The sequence below is a fragment of the Hesperophylax consimilis genome, chromosome 6, assembly GCF_061612785.1.
Source record: "Hesperophylax consimilis isolate HC1 chromosome 6, BYU_Hcon_1.0, whole genome shotgun sequence".
Classification (NCBI taxonomy): domain Eukaryota; kingdom Metazoa; phylum Arthropoda; class Insecta; order Trichoptera; family Limnephilidae; genus Hesperophylax; species Hesperophylax consimilis.
The window spans coordinates 19,540,942-19,562,714 of record NC_142841.1 but is presented as its reverse complement, the minus strand read 5'-3'; the positions used below and the strand labels follow the sequence as shown (position 1 = coordinate 19,562,714).

Genomic DNA, 21,773 nt, shown 5'->3' with positions numbered 1-21,773 from the left:
ATATGGCCCTTTAGTTTAGAGGTGATAATTCAAATGTGTAAATTAAAATATGTAGGTGTTGCAGGTCCGAGTCCGCAAGTATAACAGAAAATGGTTATATTATAAAATAAAAATTGTTAAATTTTTAACAATTGCTACTTGGCTGATCCTAAATGATTTTTTATGAAGGTGTATCGTGTTGTATATTTACATTACTTACATATACACATATATTGATTAATATTTACACATAAGAATTACATTATTAATTTGTACTCGTACTTCAGGCTGGTCACTTTGAGAATGATTCCCAAATTCAACAATGTTCTTCTAAATTTTCAAGTTTTAAAGGTCAGTAAAGATATCTGAACCACTCGGGTCAAGTTGTGTTGTATGTGTCACCAAATGACACGTTGTCATAAAACTGGTTCTATGTTTTTTTTATTATAGTCGGAAATATTTTATGTAAACAGATTTAGAAACAGGGAACACCAAGCCTTATTTTTTTTAAAATATTTACCATAGACGCTACCGTATGATTATTATTAGGAAAAACATCTATAAAATAGAAAACCGCCAAGTTACCAACGGTAAGCCATTTTTTTACGTAAAACTTTATAATACGTTTGTCTAAAAAACGTTTTTTTAGTTACGTACAAAGTGGGTAATACAGTTAAAAAAACACTTTTTTTCATTTTTTATTAGTAAAAAAAAAATACACGAATTACATAATATAACAATTACATAGTATAATTACACAATATAGATCAGTTATTAATTACATAATATTAGTATTTGATGTACCCCCATAAATAAGCAGGGCTTGTGTGTATGGGGGTGTTGGAATAAGATAAGCTATTTTAAAAACTTTAGCTCTGTGTGCCCTGATTTTCTTAAAATTGCATTTATGCAATCAAATCCGTTTGAAAAATCACAATCTGAAAGAGTCTTTCATCTGCTTTCAAAAACAGTATTTCTTTTCGAAAAAATTAGAGAAACTATTTGTAATTGAATATCAAAGGGGATATTTGATGCCATGCAATTATTCTGTCGTGGCCCGAGGGGTTGATATTTAAAAAAAGACAGAAAATAAGGTAATATACGATAAGTTTTAAAGGGTTATATTTTATTGCGAATACGTACTTATTACTTTATGATTGGTAAAGGATGGGAAGAGTGCACTTTAAAAAACTCTGATCTTTGATAGTGAGAAATTCTTTACGTCGTCATTTCAGCACTAGTTTATTGCATTAAATTTAATCGACCAATCGCGACAGTTTCGCGAAACTTTTTCATCGGATATCGCGGGGAAAATTTAATCTCTGCGTAAAAGATTGAATGAAAGGATAAAGCTTGGCTTAACACTTTAGTAGCCGAAAACGACAAATTGTTCCTCCCACAAACAGAATTTTAACACTATTATTTATAAAAATATATTTAATAATTATTTGGTTGACAATGATTTAACCATAATTAAAAAAAAATACTATTGATAGCTCTGTAACACACCCCACTTCTAGTAAAATACAAAATAATAATATGTAAATGCTGCGCGCTCACGCAGCTAGTAGATTCCCAAGATTTGCAGGTCTACCGCTCTGACGCCACTAGTATGTTTTGTATGAACCTAAGAAATATGACGGAAGGTTCCATAGGTGCTGATATTGATAACGTACCTATGGGCTTTGGCATTCATTTCGGACTCGCTTTTTTAGCACGGAATAAGAATGGCACGCTGTTTAAAGTTTGTAAAATTATAATGCAAGTTTGTTTGATTTACTTATATTTTTTATGGAAGTTCACTGCACAAACGCACTTTAGAGAAAAAACCACTGGTTACAATAGTTACAAGTTACAACCGGGCTCTCAGCGACAGGACTCCATACGAAAATCAAGGTTCAAATGGCATTTCGAACATAAAGAATCCGCGCGGCTCTGCCCGCCTAATTATCTAACAGGCAAACTCTCCACCTTTTGCTCGGTTTGGACCACCTCATTTGAATAATATCACTTAATATGAATAATATCATGTGTATCATCTTAAATGATAACTTAAAAACAATGATTGCTCTTTTGAAATAATCTTTTAAGATATGAATGAAACATGGTGCATACATAAGGGTTAAATCGGAAATCGTCTCTTTACAGAGAAGGGTTATTCCCAAAGAATTTCGAGCAGAGAAATCATAACGTACGCTCGCTTGCACACACGTATCCTTCAGACAACATAATCCTGGTAATGTGGAACAAGATCGTTAGAATAAAAGTAAATTCGGTTGATGGGTGACAACCCTAAAGGGGAGAGTGGGGGAGTTAGGGGAGAGTCAGCCAATTTGGCGATTGAACAAGTTATCCGATACCAAGTTAAATAGCGGACGGTTTCAGTTCGGGGGAAGGTACTTAGTTGGAAAACTGCTGGCTTCGATAGACGAATTATTATTGTAAATGCTCTTTCGGGCAGCGTCGCGTTATAGGGGTGCGTGAAAAATCTCTAACTTTACATAGGTTATGTTATGGGTCATCATTCTGATTGATTTACATCATATTTATATAAATAAAATAAATTTTGTTAGGAAATCATCGTAATGTAAAGACATAAGAAGGTAGTTATAATTACGCAAGTATTTATTTCTTGGGAATATGATTTAATTTAATTTTAATAATTGTACCATAGGAATTATAAAGATCACAAAAAAGTTTTTTTCTTCATTTTCCAAAAAAAAGATTTTTTTTTAAATTTTGACAAAGAAATTACCAACTTAGCATTTGATTTACTCGAAAACTAAAGTTTAAATAAAAAAGTAAAATTACACAATCAACCAAAATGACAAACCATTTCCAAGAAAACATTAAGTTGTTTTGGAAGGAAGTCAAAAGGTCCCGGAGTGGCCCAGAAAACGGAAGCATGAAAGTGATAAAATCGAAAGATGGAAAAATGTTGACGAATGAGGAAAAAATAAAAAAGAGATGGATGAGTATTTCGAGGAAGTCTTCGAAAACGAAGTGAGTGACAGTGATTCCAGCGGCGAATCAGATATGAATGATGATGGAGTGAATTTTACCGAAATTAGCATGGATGAGATAGACAGATCGATTAAATGTATGAAGAATGGTAAGGCTATCGGTTTCGACAATATTGCTGCTGAATATTTTAAAGGAGGTAGCCGTATAATTCTCACATGGTTGTACAATCTTTTTAAGCAATGTTTAGAGGAGGGTTACACGCCTTTAGATTGGAGAAGGGCTGTTATCATGCCATTATACAAAGGTAAAGGGTCATGTATGGAATGTGGTAATCATAGTGCTATTAGCCTCCTAAGTTCAGTTGGCAAGCTGTATGGTAGAATGTTGATTGAACGGGTAAGAAAGGAAACAGGATAAAATATGGGATGTGCAAGGTACTTTTATGAGTGGAAAGGGGTGCATGGACCAGATCTTATTGCGTATTTTCTGAGCCTTTGTAGATCTACAAAAAGCATACGACCGAGTCGACAGGAGAAAGCTATGGAAGGTGTTGTCTATGTATGGAGTGAATACGAATCTGACTCAGGCAATTGCGTCTCTGTATGAGGGAAGCGTTGCATGTGTTAGGGTAAACGGTGGTTTTACGGGGAGGTTTGATATCACAAAAGGTGTTAAACAAGGCTGCGTAATGTCACCGTGGTTATTCAATCTATACATGGATAATTGTATGCAAGAATTGAAAGTGGTGGGATTGGGCGCGAATTTGAATAATCTGAAAGTATGTTGCCTGTTGTACGCTGATGATGCGGTGGTGATTGCCAATAGTATGGATGATCTACAGTCTCTCGTGTCTAGGATGAACGAAGTATGTATGAGGAATGAGTTAATGATGAATGTAAGTAAGTCTAAAGTGATGGTGTTTGAAAGAGAGAGTACGAAAACAGTGTGCAATATAGCTTTGAATGAGGAATACTTGGAGCAGGTGGATGAGTTTGTGTATTTAGGAAGTATGTTTACGAGAGATGGGAAGGCTGACAAAGATATTGAAAGAAGGGTAAATGCAGGTAACTCCATTAATGGAGAACTGCCCGCAGTTGGCACTAACAAAAAAATGTCCAAAGAAGCGAAGTTAGCAGTCCACAATGGAGTGCTGGTACCTACCCTAATGTATGGAAGTGAGGCATGGAACTGGCAAACAAAGGGTGAAAGTAGATTGAATGCTTTTGAAATGAGATCCCTGAAGCGTATGTGTGGTAAAACCATGTATGATCGTGTGAGGAATATGGAGATTCGTAAAGAGTGCAAGGCGGATGTAAGCGTAATGAGTAAGATTAAGAAAAGGACGCTTAGATGGTTTGGGCATGTAGAGCGAATGAGCGAAGAAAGGAGTGGAAGGAGGATATATGATGCAAATGCGAATGGTAGCAGAAGTCGGGGACGCCTGAGGAAGACATGGCACGATCAAGTGAATCAGATACTCGAGTCGGCCCATGTCAAGAGTCAGAATAATAGAAGAGTAGCATGAGACGATGTATGAATGTGAATGAGCCAACGAGCGTGTGCCAAGACCGAGTTGTTTGGCGGTCCGTCCTCTCTGCCTACCCATGCGGAGAAACGGCGTGATGGTTATTTAGTTAGTTTTTTTAAAGAATTGTTACGATATACATTGTTAGCTGCATATTTAAATATTGCCGCCAAATATATTTGTCTACTGTCGCGCTTCTGACGGTCAACTGGGAAACTTCTCCAGGTGCTGCGGTCGGCAAAAAAGGGATTGACTGGGACCTGCTAAACACCCGCGAGGCTGTTCCAAAGGCCAAGACCCAATCATGACCCAATGGACCAGCGTTGCCAGGTCCAGATTGCAATATTTCCCTAGATTGGGAGTCGAAATTTCCCTAGATTTCCCTAGATTCCGGGGGTACCACCTTGGCAAGTTAAAAACGTCTGTCCGTCCGGGGGGGGGGGTGAGCTTTGAAAAAAAGTACTTTGTTTTTGTTGATAACTTTCATATATTATTTGTAGTAATAAAAAATACACGAATACCCAAATACGCTACATATACACCAGTACGTAGTCACTGTTTTTTTATTCTCTTTCTTATATGGCAATTATTTTTCTTATATGGCAACAGTGGCCGACAGTGGCAACACTGACACAACAAATTTGACATTGACATTGACATTTCCAATGATAATTATAAAATACTTATCATTTCAAATATGATTATAGAATACATAACATTTACATGATATTTACAAAGATCAGGTAATTATGGACTATTCCGACACACAAAATACCTACTATTTAACATGAATTTATTCATTATCCCATTCACATATTCATTATTTCTTAATTCAATTGAATCGAAGTATTGTTTTCGAGAACTGTGACGGAACAGGCAATATTTACGAAAATACATGTGCATGGAGTAAATTGTTAAGGTCAAATAATAGCAATACATAACATAGCGATGCCTTAAACTGAAATTTTGTGTTTTACTGGGTAAGTAGAAGATTACAACGCCAATAATAATTTGTCAAATAACATATTTTAATGATAATAATATTTGGATAATTTGTAAGGCGCTGTTTTTGTGAAAAAACACCTCCAAACTTTGGAAATGTACGCTTTGCAGATTATGGCATCGATGGGCTGTATTCATTGATATTGGCTTCTGTGATTATGACTTCTAGTCATTCGTCGAAGATTTTAATTTAGATTATAGCAAGGAACAAGAAGATTTGGAATAATGAATTATTTGTATAGCGCCGTTTCAGTGAAATATTACCTCAAGGGCGCAAAAGGACAAAGTCGTAATCTGAAACTTTTAAGAAGTCCCCGGTTTTAATAGTTTTAGGAACATAAATATAATTTTGAGTTGTCAGTGTTAAAAATAACATTGCTTCATTTATGTACATCAATATTATAAGATTCCTGGAAATCCCAAAAATAAAAAATGAAAATACATTTATATTCACTGGCAATCCCAATAATATTGTCAAATAAATTTTTTTTTTGCCAAAAAGTACGAAATTTCCCTAGATTTGTGCTGATTTCGTGAAAATTTCCCTTTTCCCTAGATTTTTTTTTCTCCCCTAGATCTAGGGAAATTTCCCTAGACCTGGCAACGCTGCAATGGACCCAACAGCTGGGATTCGAACCGGGCAGAATAACGTTAATTTATTTCATACATTTACTTCGCGTTTTATTATTGCTTACAATATAAAATTTATTTATTTACATATTATGGAAATTTAATAATGAACGAATCTTTTTTTTGGCAATTTTGTTTTATACTTTTTTTTCATACTGGATGTTTCCTAACATCAAAAGGAAAGTGGATGTCTTGTATCATAATAATTTATTCAATATGTAACCGATAAATGAATTGCCAAATAAATAAACAGCAAGGAATCAAACCACTTGAAAGCAGTTCCTTCTAATATTGTTTGTAAAATAGTTTCAGAGGTACTCGCTAGAGTTAAAAATGGTGCGGAAGAAAGTAGTCCATCTGTCCATCATGAAAAACGATTGACGCAAGCGACTCGCGTTGTTTGTAGTTTTCTGTGGGGTATTTTTGACATATCCATAATATTTTGTGGAATGTCGGGGCCTACGATAAATAATGTGGTGCCAAAGAAAGAAGAAAATTTTCACGAGTTCCTCACAGAGGTTAGTTTAACGACATTTAACTTATAAACAGAGTGCCTTTGTGAAATGTAAAGTTAGGTTATTGTTATGTTATTCTTTGCTTGCAGGTGAAAGAAATCGAGAAACGTGACTCAGTTCTCACATCAAAACAACAAATTGAGCGACTTCTCAGGCCTGGATCCACATATTTCAATTTAAATCCTTTCGAGGTACTACAAGTCGATCCCAAAACACCCATCGAAGAAGTCAATAAAGTATACAGAAAGTTTACTATCTTAGTACATCCAGACAAAAATCAGGTAAGCTTCTATGATTATAGGTCATTTATGGGTTATTTGGTGTTTATTTCTAACTGTGTTTGTGACTTAAAAGGATTAGAAACGTCAAGTAATACAATACCCAGTATCAACACAAAAAATGACTATGCTGGTATCAACAGTAGCCTGCAAACAAAAGTGTCTTTTGAAGTGATTTATTGATAAATCTGGGTATTTGCAAATCCCAAACATTATGTGAAGGATATTGTAATTCTCTGACCGATTTGCCTTCTAAATTCAACATTCCAGTCATCCTTACAGTGTTGATTTGATTCTACATAGTAGAATACTTATGTCTGAATTACACCTGCCGAGTGCTCGGCCGAGTCACTCGCTTTGTTACTCGACCGAGCAACTTATTAGAGAGTAGAGGTGATCACATGTAGAAGAGACAGTGGATGAGTCAGTTCACTGAGATTAGTTTAAAGTTCTGTTAACATGGTTTCCCCATGGAGGAAAAGGAGAAAAATTAAGATAGTGTCTTTTTCTGCACTTATTTACTCATTATTTGACTTTTTGTCAAAGTTGTAAATTTATACAGTTTTGGCTATTATTCTCCATAACCCTTTATGTATATCTTATTTAGTGTTTGAATTTAACCTCATACAAGAATTTTTTTTTAAAAAGAAAGACAAACATTCCGGGGTTACGAATAACCTGACAATATTTGAAAATCTCCTACTACCACCACAGTAAGCTGAAAATGTTGCTTGTGTTGTAATGGAGGACTTAGCCAGCCGAGAAATTGAACACACTACGCCCGGGTGGGATCCAAACACGATGTCAACTCGACCACCGACCGGTCATTACATATTACATTTACTTTAATCTAGGTTTCTTATATTATAATATACACCACTATAGGAGTAATTTTCACTAAGAAGAGCACCCATATCTGTTTGTTCTGTTGCACATCTCATTTAATCTACTTAAAAAAAACATAATATTCACTAGTAGTTCTGTGAACAGTAGATCTCGTGTAATGTTAATTATTCCGATTTGACAGCTCTTAACGCTTTGTGAACTCTTCCGGAGTAAAAAGGTACTATCCAACGTGGCTACGATCTTGACAGGATTGACCGGACATGGAACACACAAACAAATTTAAAAGAGGCAGCGCTTGTGTTAAAAAAGATCTTTGCTACGCTCAGTCAATTACTGGATTAGCACATATTATTATGTGTGAAATGTCACTAATTTGCATTGTAATTATTTTAATTTGATTCTTTTATCTTATCGACTTTTTGTGGCAGTTTTCTCTAATAAGTGGTTGTGAGGTGAACTCTCAAAGAACGACTATGGCGAACAAGACTCACTTGGATTATAATATTACTACAGTTTGAACAGCGCTCCACTACTCAATAATATTTGCTATACAACAGTGCGCCAAGATTTCATTCTCAAAAAATTCACCAATACATATGACAATGGTGCGCTGCTTCATACATATGGATCTCGGAATGCACATATGAAGCGAAAAAACCAATAGGATATTTCACACAGCATAAATACGTTTTCAAACAGTGCCTGAATGTGCGTCAGAGCCAAAATTCGCTATTCGGGTGTGTTGTGATGAAACAAATATTTTTCTAGTACATATTTAAAAGTTTATGTTATTTCCAATATTCGAAACAGTTAGCTCTTGGCCAAATTTCATTTTAATGCGACCTTGATCAAAAACTCTTTTCATAAAAAAATATTGTATTATTTATTAATTATATTAATAGTTTTCGCATATGTATGTATATATTTACCATATTATTTAATTAATATCATACCTCAAAATATTAATATGGAAATACTTGAACTGCTTACTGCGGTTTAAAGCCAATGAATCCTCCTAGATTTCGCCGTCTATCCCAAATTTTTAAGTTCTATAAATTTGGCACATTATGACAAGCGATCGCTCAAAACGTTTTTGCAAACTTATCGATGAAGAAGAAAAGGTGCTCACAGAAAGCTAAAATTCTTTCCTTTTTAAATAATCCATGTACCTATTTGAAATTAGATTTGGTTTTCTTGATTGAATGAATGAATTAATGAATAAACTAAAATGTATCTTGAAAGTGGAAATTAAACCACTTCCCGACATCCGATCGAGCTGAAACTCGGCAGATATACTCGTTGTTGATGACAATGCAGTCTATTAACTTTTGGTGCTATTCACGCACACATACGCATTTCTCTGAAATTGGAAGACATTATAAAAATTTTGAAAGTTACTTCACAAAAAAAATCTCAGTACCATTCAATTAGGATTTAGCTTAAGTGATAATGCGGTTTACTCATTTTAGTCAGTCCCTGGGGAGGAAGGTTCAATCCTCAGTCAAACCAAGAATTTTGTTTTTAAAGTTTTAACCTAGAAGGCCGGAACATAAAACAGAAAAAAAAATTTTCAGGCTTCATAGAGGCGCCATTCATAAAAATCAAATGTGGAATCTAAAGTTTTATTAGCCCAAACAATGCTGATTTTATTTTTCATTAAATTTCAAAGCATTAAGGTCAAAATCGCATCGCAAATTATTCTAACAAGGATAATATTAGAATGCTAGCATGTTCTTCGGAGACCCATTGGTTAAAATACATCTTAAGAGGAAGTTACAAGCCAAAATGTGTATATTCTTGGTATACCTAATATTGTGGATAATAGGCATTAAAATCGCTTGATAAATGGAGTCTAGAAACGCTCGTTTTTAATTAAACGTTTTTATTTATTTTGTAAATAATTTTATGAGAAAGCAAACAAGTTAATCAAGTGAAACTGTCACAGATAATCTTAGCTATAATACTGCATTTTTTGAAGTTGTTTCTTTTATGCGTTCATACATTTCTACTGAAAAAAAATTTTTTTTAGTAGTTTAAATTTATATTTTTTATTGAGTAATTTATTTTATGGTTTGTATTGTACTCCAGCGAAACGATAGGAAAACCTTCAATTTATCTAAAGCATATTTTTTGGTATTCTTAATGTACAAAATAGTAATTTGGCATTAAGCTTCGCCATAAAAGTTCACAGCAGTTAAGAGCCAGTCCCTGGGGAAGAAGGTTCAATCCTTCAAAAAATAAGAAATGTTTTTTTAAATATACCTATTAATTAAAATAAATGTATTGTTTGTTTTTTACGGGTTGGTTTTTTGAAATCGCTTTTGTTGACCTCTCAATGATTTTGACCAAGAACCGCCACTGCCGCCGAATATTGAAAAAAAACATTTGACAAATGATTTGTATTACTGACCAAGTGTTGTTAATTTTATGCTTTTTAAATTCCAGGATGATTCAGAGCGAGCCCACCAAGCCTTTGAGATAGTAAATAAAGCATGGAAGACGCTGCAGGACGAGGATACGAGGGCGAAGTGTCTGGATATATTTGAAGAAGCCAAAGAAAGAACTGATCACATGGTACAGCTTAGCATTTTAATTTAGAAATTCATTCTAACAACTAAACATCAACTAAAAAAGTTAATTTCTATGGTAACACCGAGGGTATTTGACATTTATTGTTTTTTTGCCAGAAATCCACCTTGAAGTTTATTCCGATCGCAAATATTGAAACCGAGGCATAGTGAAACGCGCCAAGTGATTTATTGAGTTTTCGGCGTTGTTTAGCTAAATTCCAAGCGAGGAAGCTTGTGTCTAACTCAATTTATACATTTTTTTTGATGATTTATGCCTACTTTGAATCAAGTCTATTCAGATTTATGCCCACTTTGAATCAAGTCTATTCAGATCTATGCCCACTTTGAATCAAGTCTATTCAGATTTATGCTCACTTTGAATCAAGTCTATTCAGATCTATGCCTACTTTGAATCAGGTCTATTCAGATCTATGCCCACTTTGAATCAAGTCTATTCAGATCTATGCCCACTTTAAATCAAGTCTATTCAGATTTATGCTCACTTTGAATCAAGTCTATTCAGATCTATGCCCACTTTGAATCAAGTCTATTCAGATCTATGCCCACTTTGAATCAAGTCTATTCAGATTTATGCTCACTTTGAATCAAGTCTATTCAGATTTTTTTGCTATACTCCACATTCTATTTTGACATTGATTAGTTTGACTATTTGTAAATAAACAATAACGTCCAATGAAAAACATCATACATAACTGTTTTTTTAAATGTTTTTATTTTAGGTATATGTAATTGGGATAAGCATATTTGATTTTGTTTTTTTTATTTCCTTACATACATTTCAGAAATATAAAAAAAAAATGCCTTTCCATGAAATTATCTCCCGTGCAAAGCATTACATATTAAAAAAGTTTAAGGATGGGTTGTTTTGGAGAATTTGAATAATTCATCAAATTTCAACGTTCATTTTCAAGTTCTGTGAAAGATTTTTTCAAGTTCTGTTTTTATTTCAGTTCTGTCAAGCAACTAGCCTATAATTAAATAATAACAGAACTTGAAAAGGACTTTCACAGAACCCGAAAATGAACGTTGAAGTTTGATGAATTATTCAAATTCTCCGAAACAACTCGTCCTAAATCTAAAATTGTTTTAGAATATGATGAATCATCTGATTTCGTAAAGTAGGTATGTACATACCATTAATTTCTGAATACCGTTTGGTTAAAATATGCACTTGAACTATTGTGCCTTTTCAAACTTACTTTCATCTTCTTATGAGTCATCTTGACTGTTGTCATTTAAAACCTTTTAAATAAATGCAGCTCCCTCATTTTTTGTCCAATAAAATGTCAGACTGAAATTACTTTTATTAATACTTTAGCTTTTACTATGTATTATAAATAAATAATGCTTCTATAACAACTGTCCCACAATATCTTAACTACCAGTAAATTTGTTTGTTTGTCCCACTAAATTCATGTTGTACATTCATAAATATGTTATAATTTGTTTTTTTGTTATTTGTAAGATTTTGTTTACTTTGATAAATTTTTCATTTGTCCTATGAAGTCGTCAAAGTAAACTTCTAGACAATTTTTTAATTTACATTAGGTACTTCAAGGGCCAGTTGTTTCACAGAAATTTAAATGCTACATTGCTACCGAAAGGCCATTCAGTGCCATTTTGTTTTTAGACATTTGAAAGATCCCCGTTAAACGCCGATTCTAGGATAAGCTTAACAACATGATAATTGATCACGATCTTCTGCCGATCACAATTTGTTCAGAGATTGAAACGGACTTAGTATCGGTATTTAACGGGGAGCTTTCAAATGTCAAAAACAAAATTGGCGAATGACCATTTGATAACAGTATTACATATGCATTTCTGTGAAACAACCCGTCCGAGTATCTTAGAACAGAATTGCAATTTTCTGCTGAAAGTAATGGTTGAATGGGTTTTCAAGATCAACATTATTCCTGAACAATGGTTATCTATATATTTTTTGGTTAATATCCTTTTTGTATGCATTGCCTCCAAAATGCTTTAACAGTGATTCACGAAACACAGAAAATACTTAAATTATTTCACATTCACATTTCTAAACCATTCGTTTTAAACGACTTTCAGATTGAAGAAAAACGGAAAAAGTTCAAAAAAGAAGGAAAACTATCAGAAGGAATACCTGAGGATGATCCTGCCAAATACAAGCACGCAGTCTATGTCATGACTATGAAGGTAGGTACCTTTAGCTTCCGTTTTGAAATTCACCAAATGAAACATATCACCGCCATCTCATGCTGTAGAAATTGCACTGATAGTTAATGATACCTGTTTTCAGACTTCTTGCACTGGGTTTAGGACGGTTTAGTACAGGGTGCAGCAAAACAGACAGTGCAGCTTTGAAGGGCTATTAAAAAAAACAGCATAACATACAGAAATGGGGTTTATTTTATTTTATTTGGTACCTCATCCCGTGTAATGCATTAAGTCCTCAAGACGATGGCCCTGGCAGCGATACTTTGATGAAGTTTTTGGTTACATTTTGGCACATCTCAACGGGTACAGCGGCGATTTCCTCCCGAATTCGATCCTTGAGTTCTTTCAAGGTATGCAAGCTAGTGAAGAATAGTACTATAGAATTCCAGTACAAAATAAGACGTGCTGGCGCCATCTATGTGTCAGACCAGAAACTTCTCACCCCCTCCTTGTACAAGTGTGGTAAAAAATGTATTACACTGATGGAGATGGGCTCACGGGCTGCGGGTTGTGTACCACTGCTATATGCAGACATGGCTCTCCAAGGGATTTCCCCAACTTTTCTTTATATGATGAACACCGGTGAAGGGGGTATCCTACATATATTGCAATCTATTTATATAAAGGAGAGAGAGTATATGTATTGGACGTGCGGCGTTTGTTTGAGTTTTACTCAAATCTACCGTTTTATTCCGAGTTTGATGAAATTTTGTTCAGTTTACCTTCAAAACAAGGGAAAGGTCATTGTCTACATGAAATTTCGAAAAACCCTGCGAAAAGCAAGAGCAACAACGGGGACTTCAACTAGTGGATATATAAAAAAAATATTTTGTGTGTTTCATGTAAATATATAAGGTATTTTATATTCCAGCTATTTGCCGACATGGAGAGAAAGCGCCAGCACTTGGAGACCAGGGACATGGAGGAGAGGAAGCGGAAGAGGGAATCGGAGATTGAAGAAGAGGAACAAAAGTCAATGCAGAAAGAGTGGGCTAAGAATTTTGAAGTAAGTTAATCACTGTTTTAAAATTACAAATAATATTAATTTTGTGATAAATGGAATTTGTAAGAACATAAATAAATATGTATTTGAATTTTTATTCTTCTTAATTATTACATGTTATGTTATTTATTCTACGAAACTAATGTGAATTATACAGGACACTGTTCGTACTGACGCAACTTAACCACTCAGAACATTAGAACGTCAAAAGACGTAAATATGATAATAGCGGTCAAGACATCAGAACGTCTTTTCACGTAAACGCGCGAGATTTTACAAAAATCGATTTATTTCCATCACTAGTATACGGATTGCCATGATTTAAAAAACAGAGTATCGATAATTAATAACGCTACGCGTCTGTATTCAAGAATATCTATGGAACGTAGAGGTGCATTATCTAAGCCGATTGAATCTGTCATCTTGTTCATTCATAATTTATTGCGTTTCTAAATAATTTATTAAAAATATTTTAGTTTGGACGGTTAATATTTTGAAGTGACTAATAGTTTTTATTTATATTTCTTCAATATATAAAGTGTTATTTCTTTATGATACTCAGAAAAAAGTACATTTTTCAGGGCTTTGAAATAATGGTCAGCGATTTTTACATATTTTTGACGTTTTCATAAAATGTATATTTAGAAACGCAAATATTTACGTATAACAACACAATGCGATAGTGGATTTCATAATCTTTCCAAAACATTTTTTAGAATGAGGCTACGTTTCCCAAAACATGAGTTATGAAGCTTTTAGCAAAACTCGTAAATAACACAAAAATTATCACGTTTTGACAGTTCTCAAAGGAACACATAGTAAATAAAAGTCTTTGTCTGAGAGGTTAACAGCAAGTAACTAGCAGAGGCGAGAACCTTTCATAATTAATATGACCTAAACTTCACAGGTGGCACTAATGGTATATAATTATCCCAATATACTGCGATCAAAATAATACAATGAATGTTGATTAAATATTCAAACATGATAACATACATTGATCGTATTGAAAATATCCAATACAAATTTACAATATACACCCATTGTATCGCTTTAGTGATCATCAGTTTGACCCTACCGCTTTATATAAATGCAGAAAGATTTCTGATGCCCTATTCTTATACAAAATCGACAATCAACAATCTTGTTGATTCATCATATCTGTTAGAAAAGATAGCATTTCATTGCCCTGAACACAACACCAGAACGAATGACTTATTTAGAACATCACACTGTAAAGCCAAATATGCGCAAAACTCTTTAATAGGACGTATCTGTAAAACTCACAATGCCTCTAAAGATGTACACATTTTCAACTGTTACTTGAAAACATAAAGTGCAGCTCACTAAAATGATAGCTTAATTTTTTATTTTATGAAATAATTCTATCATCTTAGTTTATTTTATTGTTTTTAATATAATTTTGGGGACTGGTAAGGAGATGATGAAAGATGCATGTTGTGTTGTGTCACAGCGTTTATTCTGACGGCGTTGGTGTGGTCAAGGCGCGGGTCAGTGAGTCGACGCCGCGTTGGTGGAGACTGGACTCGTGGACGTGTTCAGTACTTGTGAAGACGTGGAGTCTTCCGGGTACTCCAGTGTGAACGAGGTAGCCGAAGGTGCGATGGACCTGGTCGGCAGATGAGCGGGAGATGCAGGCCGGCAACGATGCCGCGAGGCCGAGGCGCAGACCGGCAAATGGTCGCAGGGTCTAGGCGCGTGACATCAGCACTGGCCAGGAACGAAGGCTGGGGCCAGGGCGCTGATGTGATCCCAAGGTGTCCATAATTAATTATAGTCCGTGCAGAGCCGAGTGTAGGTGAGTAGGTCCTGTAGCGGTGTGGTGAAGAAAGAGCGGGACGCGACGCGGGGGAAACCGGCGGTCGGTGTCGGGCGCATCAGTATGCAGGAAGCAGTAGCGGCGCTGGCATTGTTGGTCACTCGTAAAACTGCTAATTAATGACTGACCTAGTACATCTCGGCGCGCCTCATTATATAGGTGCCCGAATGCATCGGGAACATTTCAGAACTGTAGGTAGGAACGCCGAACACTCGCATTGCGTCTAGAGTGTTCCCACTACAATGCGTTTTGTATTGGCGAGCATTTCAGAAAATTCTCGTAGCATGGCTACATAATCATGCAAAAACTGTACTACTAAAAAACTGTTTTTACTTGTTTTATAACGTTTTGTAATTCCTTATAATGTTTATTTATTTTTATATTTCTGTCAATTATAAATATATTGTGTAGGTATAAATACTAAATCAAAAACTAAACTTAATGGAACTTTATTGGTCTAGAACAAATGAATAATTACTGCTTATGCTTAATGTATAAGTGACTGTTTCCTAAATAAAAAAAAAATGATGGGGTGCTTTGCTCTTGTGTATGAGATGACATTGCATTTCGGTGTACAGAAGCTCAACAGTTTGTTTTTGCCCAATTTGCGATAGTCTCTGTTTGCAGAAGGACGCAGTTGATAAGGTTCTTTATTATATGATAATCTAAATAATATAACCTCACTTTCTAGGAATCTCGACAAACGCGTGTGGACAGCTGGAAAACATTTCAGGCTGGCAGCTCCAAGGAGAAGAAGAAGAAGAAGACGATGGGCTTCAGGCCGCCCAAACCCAAACCTGAGTCCAGATAATTTTAGAATAATATTTTTCTAGGAGTATTTTGGTCGGAATAGTCCTATTTTTTTTCAAAAACCGGTGACTTCTGGTTGGTTGTCTTTGACTACTAGTTTCCAGACACTGTGTACAACTTCATTATGACTCATAGATAATAGAAATAAAGATATGGCATGAAGGCGTGCTGACTGTCGCAGAGCTATAACAAAACTGAATGAACTATTAAAGTGACAGAGCCAATGATAGTTAAGATGAAAAACAATGGCAGGGAGCCACTGTGCGTAGATGCGATTTTTGTTGGTGACAATTTTGTGTGCGCGGTTTTACATTAATAATGGTTCATGGTCCATTTCCCCTTTTCTATATCTATGTTATGATTAGTGCTGCAACAATTCATACTTTGACATTTATCTAATGTTTTTTTAATGATACAATATAATACCATGTTGCTTAGTTTGCATTTCTTTGATGATAAAATACTTGTAAATATAATTTTTCTTGCATGTGAAGATATCATTGATTCGCTACCATTTGCTAAATTCACTCTAAAATGTAAATTTTTCAAGAAATGTATTCATTTGACGCATCGCTAGAAGTAAAATACATACCTACATGTATATATATATCTACAAACTATATATTTATGTAACATCATATTTTTAAAATATATTCCGCTTATAGAAGGAATATATTAGTTTTTGTTATTACTTCATTTGAAATTCACAGTCCTTTTGAATATGTTTTTTTTCCATTTAAAAAAAATATTATTTTGCTAAAGTTTGTAACATGTGGTTCATGTATTTGGACCGTTGCACCGCTAATCATGAGATTTGAATGTTATTTAACTACCTCTGCTAGTCACTTGCAATAATATTGTTAGCCAAAAACTATACCAGACAATAGCTTGATAATTATTATCAATCGAAATTGCACTGTTCCAACCAAACATACTTTTATTACCAATTATAATAATATAAACACCCATATTAAATTTAGTTTTGATGTCAATATTAATATGTAATTATGTTATGACTATTCGTTGTATTTGACTCCCATCACCGATGATAAGTTTCTGTGATTTCAAATTTGTGTTAGGTTATAATTTTAACAAACATTTAATTCAAAGATTAACAGGGTATTTCACCATCCTCTCTATAACTATCCGTTATAATAAATAAATAAATACTCGCAATAGTTAGATAAGTCGCCTAACTTATCCAATATATATATATCCACTATTCATAGATTCGAGTAACAAATAGTAAACTCGGTCTTAATAAATTGTTAAATCGTCAATATTCGTTATCCTGTGGATAGTGCTTATTGAGAGGATGATGAAACACCCCCTAAAAGTGAAATTAATAGTGGTTTCAATCGTTTTCGCAAGCAAAAATTTGCTATTTGTACGGGAAGAAATATAAAATTATTGCTTTATTTTCAAATATTCTCCGAACTTCCAAGTATATTTTTTATGTAAATTATTTAACTGCTAATATGCCAGTGCAATTAGTGCAAATTCTGGTAATCCCAATTTTTTTCTTTTTTTATTTAACTGGTCCCACAATGTAATATCCAAGTTGCCGACCTTGGCACACCTGTGCTAACGCCAAGGTCGACAATGTGGATTTTACATCATGGGACCAATCTATAAAATGTATAAAAAATTTGGGAATACCGGAATAATTACGATTGCGGATCACTAATTGCAATGTCCTATAAGTCTTTTACTTTACTGGAGCAAACTCCTAATTTTTTTGGAGTTCTTTTAAAATTTATCCTGGAAAAGTGTGTGCGAATGGATAAAAGGAATAAGTCAAAATAAATTCTTAAAGTAATGATTACACCCAATCATTTTTTCATTAATCATGTTGCATTATTTTGTGTTACGTTGACTTGCCTAATATTTTTTTACAAGGTAAGCAACGAAAAAATGACTTTACTTAACCCAACCCTTTCTGCCTTTTGCACACAGAGAATTGAAGTTCAAATGTAGTACATAAAGATAATGTGTTGCTTTCTTAATGAAAAATAAATAATCTATTCAATGTACTTGGGGTGCACTTCTGTTTAATATTAAGTTAATTTGTATTGTGTCATTTTGTTTGTGAAAAAGCACATTAATTGCGCTTTTATTTTCAAATGCGTTGTATTTATTGTTTCAAATATGGACTAATTTATTTTCAAAAAATATCACATATTGTTTCCGTCATTTTTCATTAACTTAATCCACATTGGATCCATAACAATTTCATGTGTATGTAATTTATTTACCTTTCATAACTATTTCCGAATAAAAATTAATATAGATTAGCGAAGATACCTGTCCCACAGACACAACCTGATTTTTTGTGTAGATTACTAAAATTCAAATAAATTATGTGTTTTTTGTCTTGGTTACAAATTATCTTATTAATTAATTATGATATCTACTTATAAGTAGAAAAAAATGTCATCTATGTATGTATTTTGGTGGTTGAATTAAAATATGTAATATCTAAGAACACAATGAATTACCTTTATAATGTAATAAATATAATTCCCAATCGCTGTATTGTGAAATAATAACAATAAATAATAGTACTGTTCAAAATTCTGAAATTAAAATTTGTATGATTAAAATAATGCTCAATACCGTCATCAGATAAAAATATTGTATAAGATCCTTTATAATAATCTCTTTTATATTCAAATATCCATTAGTATTAAAACTTTTATGAGAAGTAGGTTAAAATAATTTTTTTTAAATTTTGCTGAGACAATCTACGCATAATGTTCATTTCAGATTCGGTAAATAAATCTTTTGTAAATAATTTTTAAGGATTCATTCGACAGACATTTATTTTTATTGTTTAAGATCATGAACACATCTGAGATTATTTTGAGCCTATGTTTAAACTTCTTCTATGGATGAGAAAATAAAGATGTTTCACATTAAATTGTAGGGGTGTAGCAAATTGATTTTTGTTGAGTAGTATTTATACAGTGTGACTAGTAGATGGTTTAAAATATTCAATATATTTTATGCTGTCCTTCAAAAAAGATCTTATCAAATAAATATTGTCCTGGACGGATGATGGGCGAGTTGGACATTGTCAATTTATTAGTATTTTTAATTTTTACGTAGCCGTCTGAAGTTTAGGAATGTCAATTCATAGACAGTGTTGCCAGTGTATATCAATTAGCATTATCAATATCAGTCTGGGTATCAATAATACAACCGTGCTCACTGGTAGTTACCGCCTATCGATCCAATATTGTTAGTTTATCGATTTCACCTAGACCCCCAGGAGAGACGAAAATGTGTTGACCCCTTAAAGTTAAACAAGATGGTTGTTTTTCAGGTCATTTTGAATTTACATATTATAATTATATCCTACATAATAATATGATGTATCTAATTAGAATTTTACCAGTAAAAACTGTCTTAATTCAATTAATGTGAGCCAACACATTTTTGTTTCTCCTGATCAATTATTATTTGTCAGATGTTGTTTTTTTAATTTGGTACAACTGGTTTACAATATACAAGCTAATACGTGTGACCATAAAGTCTCGTCATTTTTATGGCAAATGGCCAAAAACTGTTCTTAAGATTTGCATAAAAACCTTTTAATGTAAAATATGAAATATTGACCAGAAAGAAAGTAAATAAAACAAAACAAAAAGTGTTCTAAATAAATGTATCAGCTTTTATTTAGAATTATTTTTAACTATTGAGATTGAAAGTGAAAAATAATTGGTAATTATTTAAATTAAACCAGCTGCATATGAAGCGGAATTACCATCCCCCAACACCTTCTTTGCTCTTCAAAGTTTGCTGATTATTTTATTGCCTTATACCATTCAGAGTCTTTGGGGCCGTTCAAGTATTACGTAAGCAGATTTATTACAATTATTTACCCCCTCTTCCCCCTTGTCACCAAAAGTAAGCAAAGCTCTTACCCCCCCTCCCAATTATTTGTGGGAATCCCGGAATATGTATTCGGTTTTCAAAAAAAGACAATGTGTGGGTTGCCGATGTGTAAAAAAAAAAATAACCACTTCCGAGCAGTGCTGACGTAATCACTATCTCGACCCCCTCAGCCCCCCATGTCATCAAAAATAAGCAAAGCAAAGACCCCCCTGCCCCTCTATAGTGCTTACATAATACTTGAACGGCCCCTTTCTAAAAACGTAAATATTTATACCAGCCTGCATGAACTTTTTGTTGTTTATTAACATCATCTTTATTACATCCTTCAATATTTTACATCAAGTACCAGTTCTCACGTATAACAGAGATGATTCTCTATGTATGTGACTGATCTATGATTATATTATCAATAATTGTTATTTACCACCTAACAATTCCTTACTTACATTGAATTAATTAACCACCATTAATTTTGTCCACATTTATAGTATTTATTTAAAAAAAATGATTTTTCCTTTTATTGTCCATGACTAGTTGAACTTCGTTCCATCATATCACATATCTGTTTAATACTAGTTTAATTACAACTATTTATTAATTGTTAAGATGTGACCTTTCATCTCCAATTTAATGATACTATTATACAGATCTAGCTTTTTCACAAACACTATTCATAGTTATTAACCTATGAACCAATGTAGATTTATAGTTGAAGAATCAACAAATCTACATCCTTTCTTATTATCTACTTGTTTGTAAAAAAAATTGTGTTAAGTTGTTTATTTTTTATATTTTCCGTCTGAAAAAAAAGCTTGAAGATTATAAATCTTGTCAATTGAGGACATAATATTATTATACATAGTACATATTTAAAATGACATGGTTGCAATGAATTTTTAACTATGAACACATTGTATTTTCTGTAGAAATCTTAGTATATATTATAATCCTAACTTCATACATTTGTACATACACACTACATCCAAACTTAATGATAATACATAATGCATTGTGGCAGTTATTTAAAAAATTCCCAAAGCGGTTTTTGAGATAAATGAGAAAAATACCTCTCGATAAATCATTGAAGCTGTTTTGGAAAAAATTTACATATAACTACATGCATGCATTTTACCGGAATTATGTAAGTGATTTTAAGGGGGATTTTAATAGCGTCACTAATATCCATAATTGAAAGTTTGATGTCTGATTAGTATCGTTTATGCATAAACAATACTGCCCAAATGTTTATAATCAATTTATTGAAAGGTATATCACATTTATTTTTAATAATAAAATAAAGACATCCATCACGCAAGAAAGGTTTGACAAGAGATAGAGATAGACAAATTTAAAACAGGGTTCATTGTTTGTTTGGTGTTCTAACTTACACCAAAGAAAATGATATACCCTTTTATATTGAATTTAATTTTAAAAAAATGTGTTCTAAGCTACACCACGGAAAATTATATACCCTTTTGTATTGAATTTTGTTTTTAAAAAAATATGTCACGGTTTCGCTTGGGCAGTATTGTTCATTCACTGACGGTATATTTTATTAAATTTATGAAAATCCGTGTTTGGTTGTCGACTACTAAAATTAAGTTTAAATTATATTTATGAAATATTAGTCATTTGTGTACATCAATTCTGGGTAGGATAAATGGCTTAAGCGCCTTTATTAGTATGGCGCTTTAGGT

The 21,773-nt window shown here is 33.4% G+C and overlaps 1 protein-coding gene across 1 annotated transcript; it reads left to right on the top strand.

The window, feature by feature from the left end:
• Positions 1-6,471: 6,471 nt before the first annotated feature.
• Positions 6,472-18,687, top strand: LOC149423033 (dnaJ homolog subfamily C member 8). The gene is made up of 6 exons (XM_089632817.1): positions 6,472-6,618; positions 6,705-6,896; positions 10,185-10,313; positions 12,398-12,505; positions 13,398-13,532; positions 16,061-18,687. Exons 1-6 carry the CDS (start codon positions 6,550-6,552, stop codon positions 16,178-16,180), a joined length of 753 nt encoding a protein of 250 aa, XP_089488943.1. The 5' UTR covers positions 6,472-6,549; the 3' UTR covers positions 16,181-18,687.
• The last annotated feature ends 3,086 nt before the right edge of the window (positions 18,688-21,773 follow it).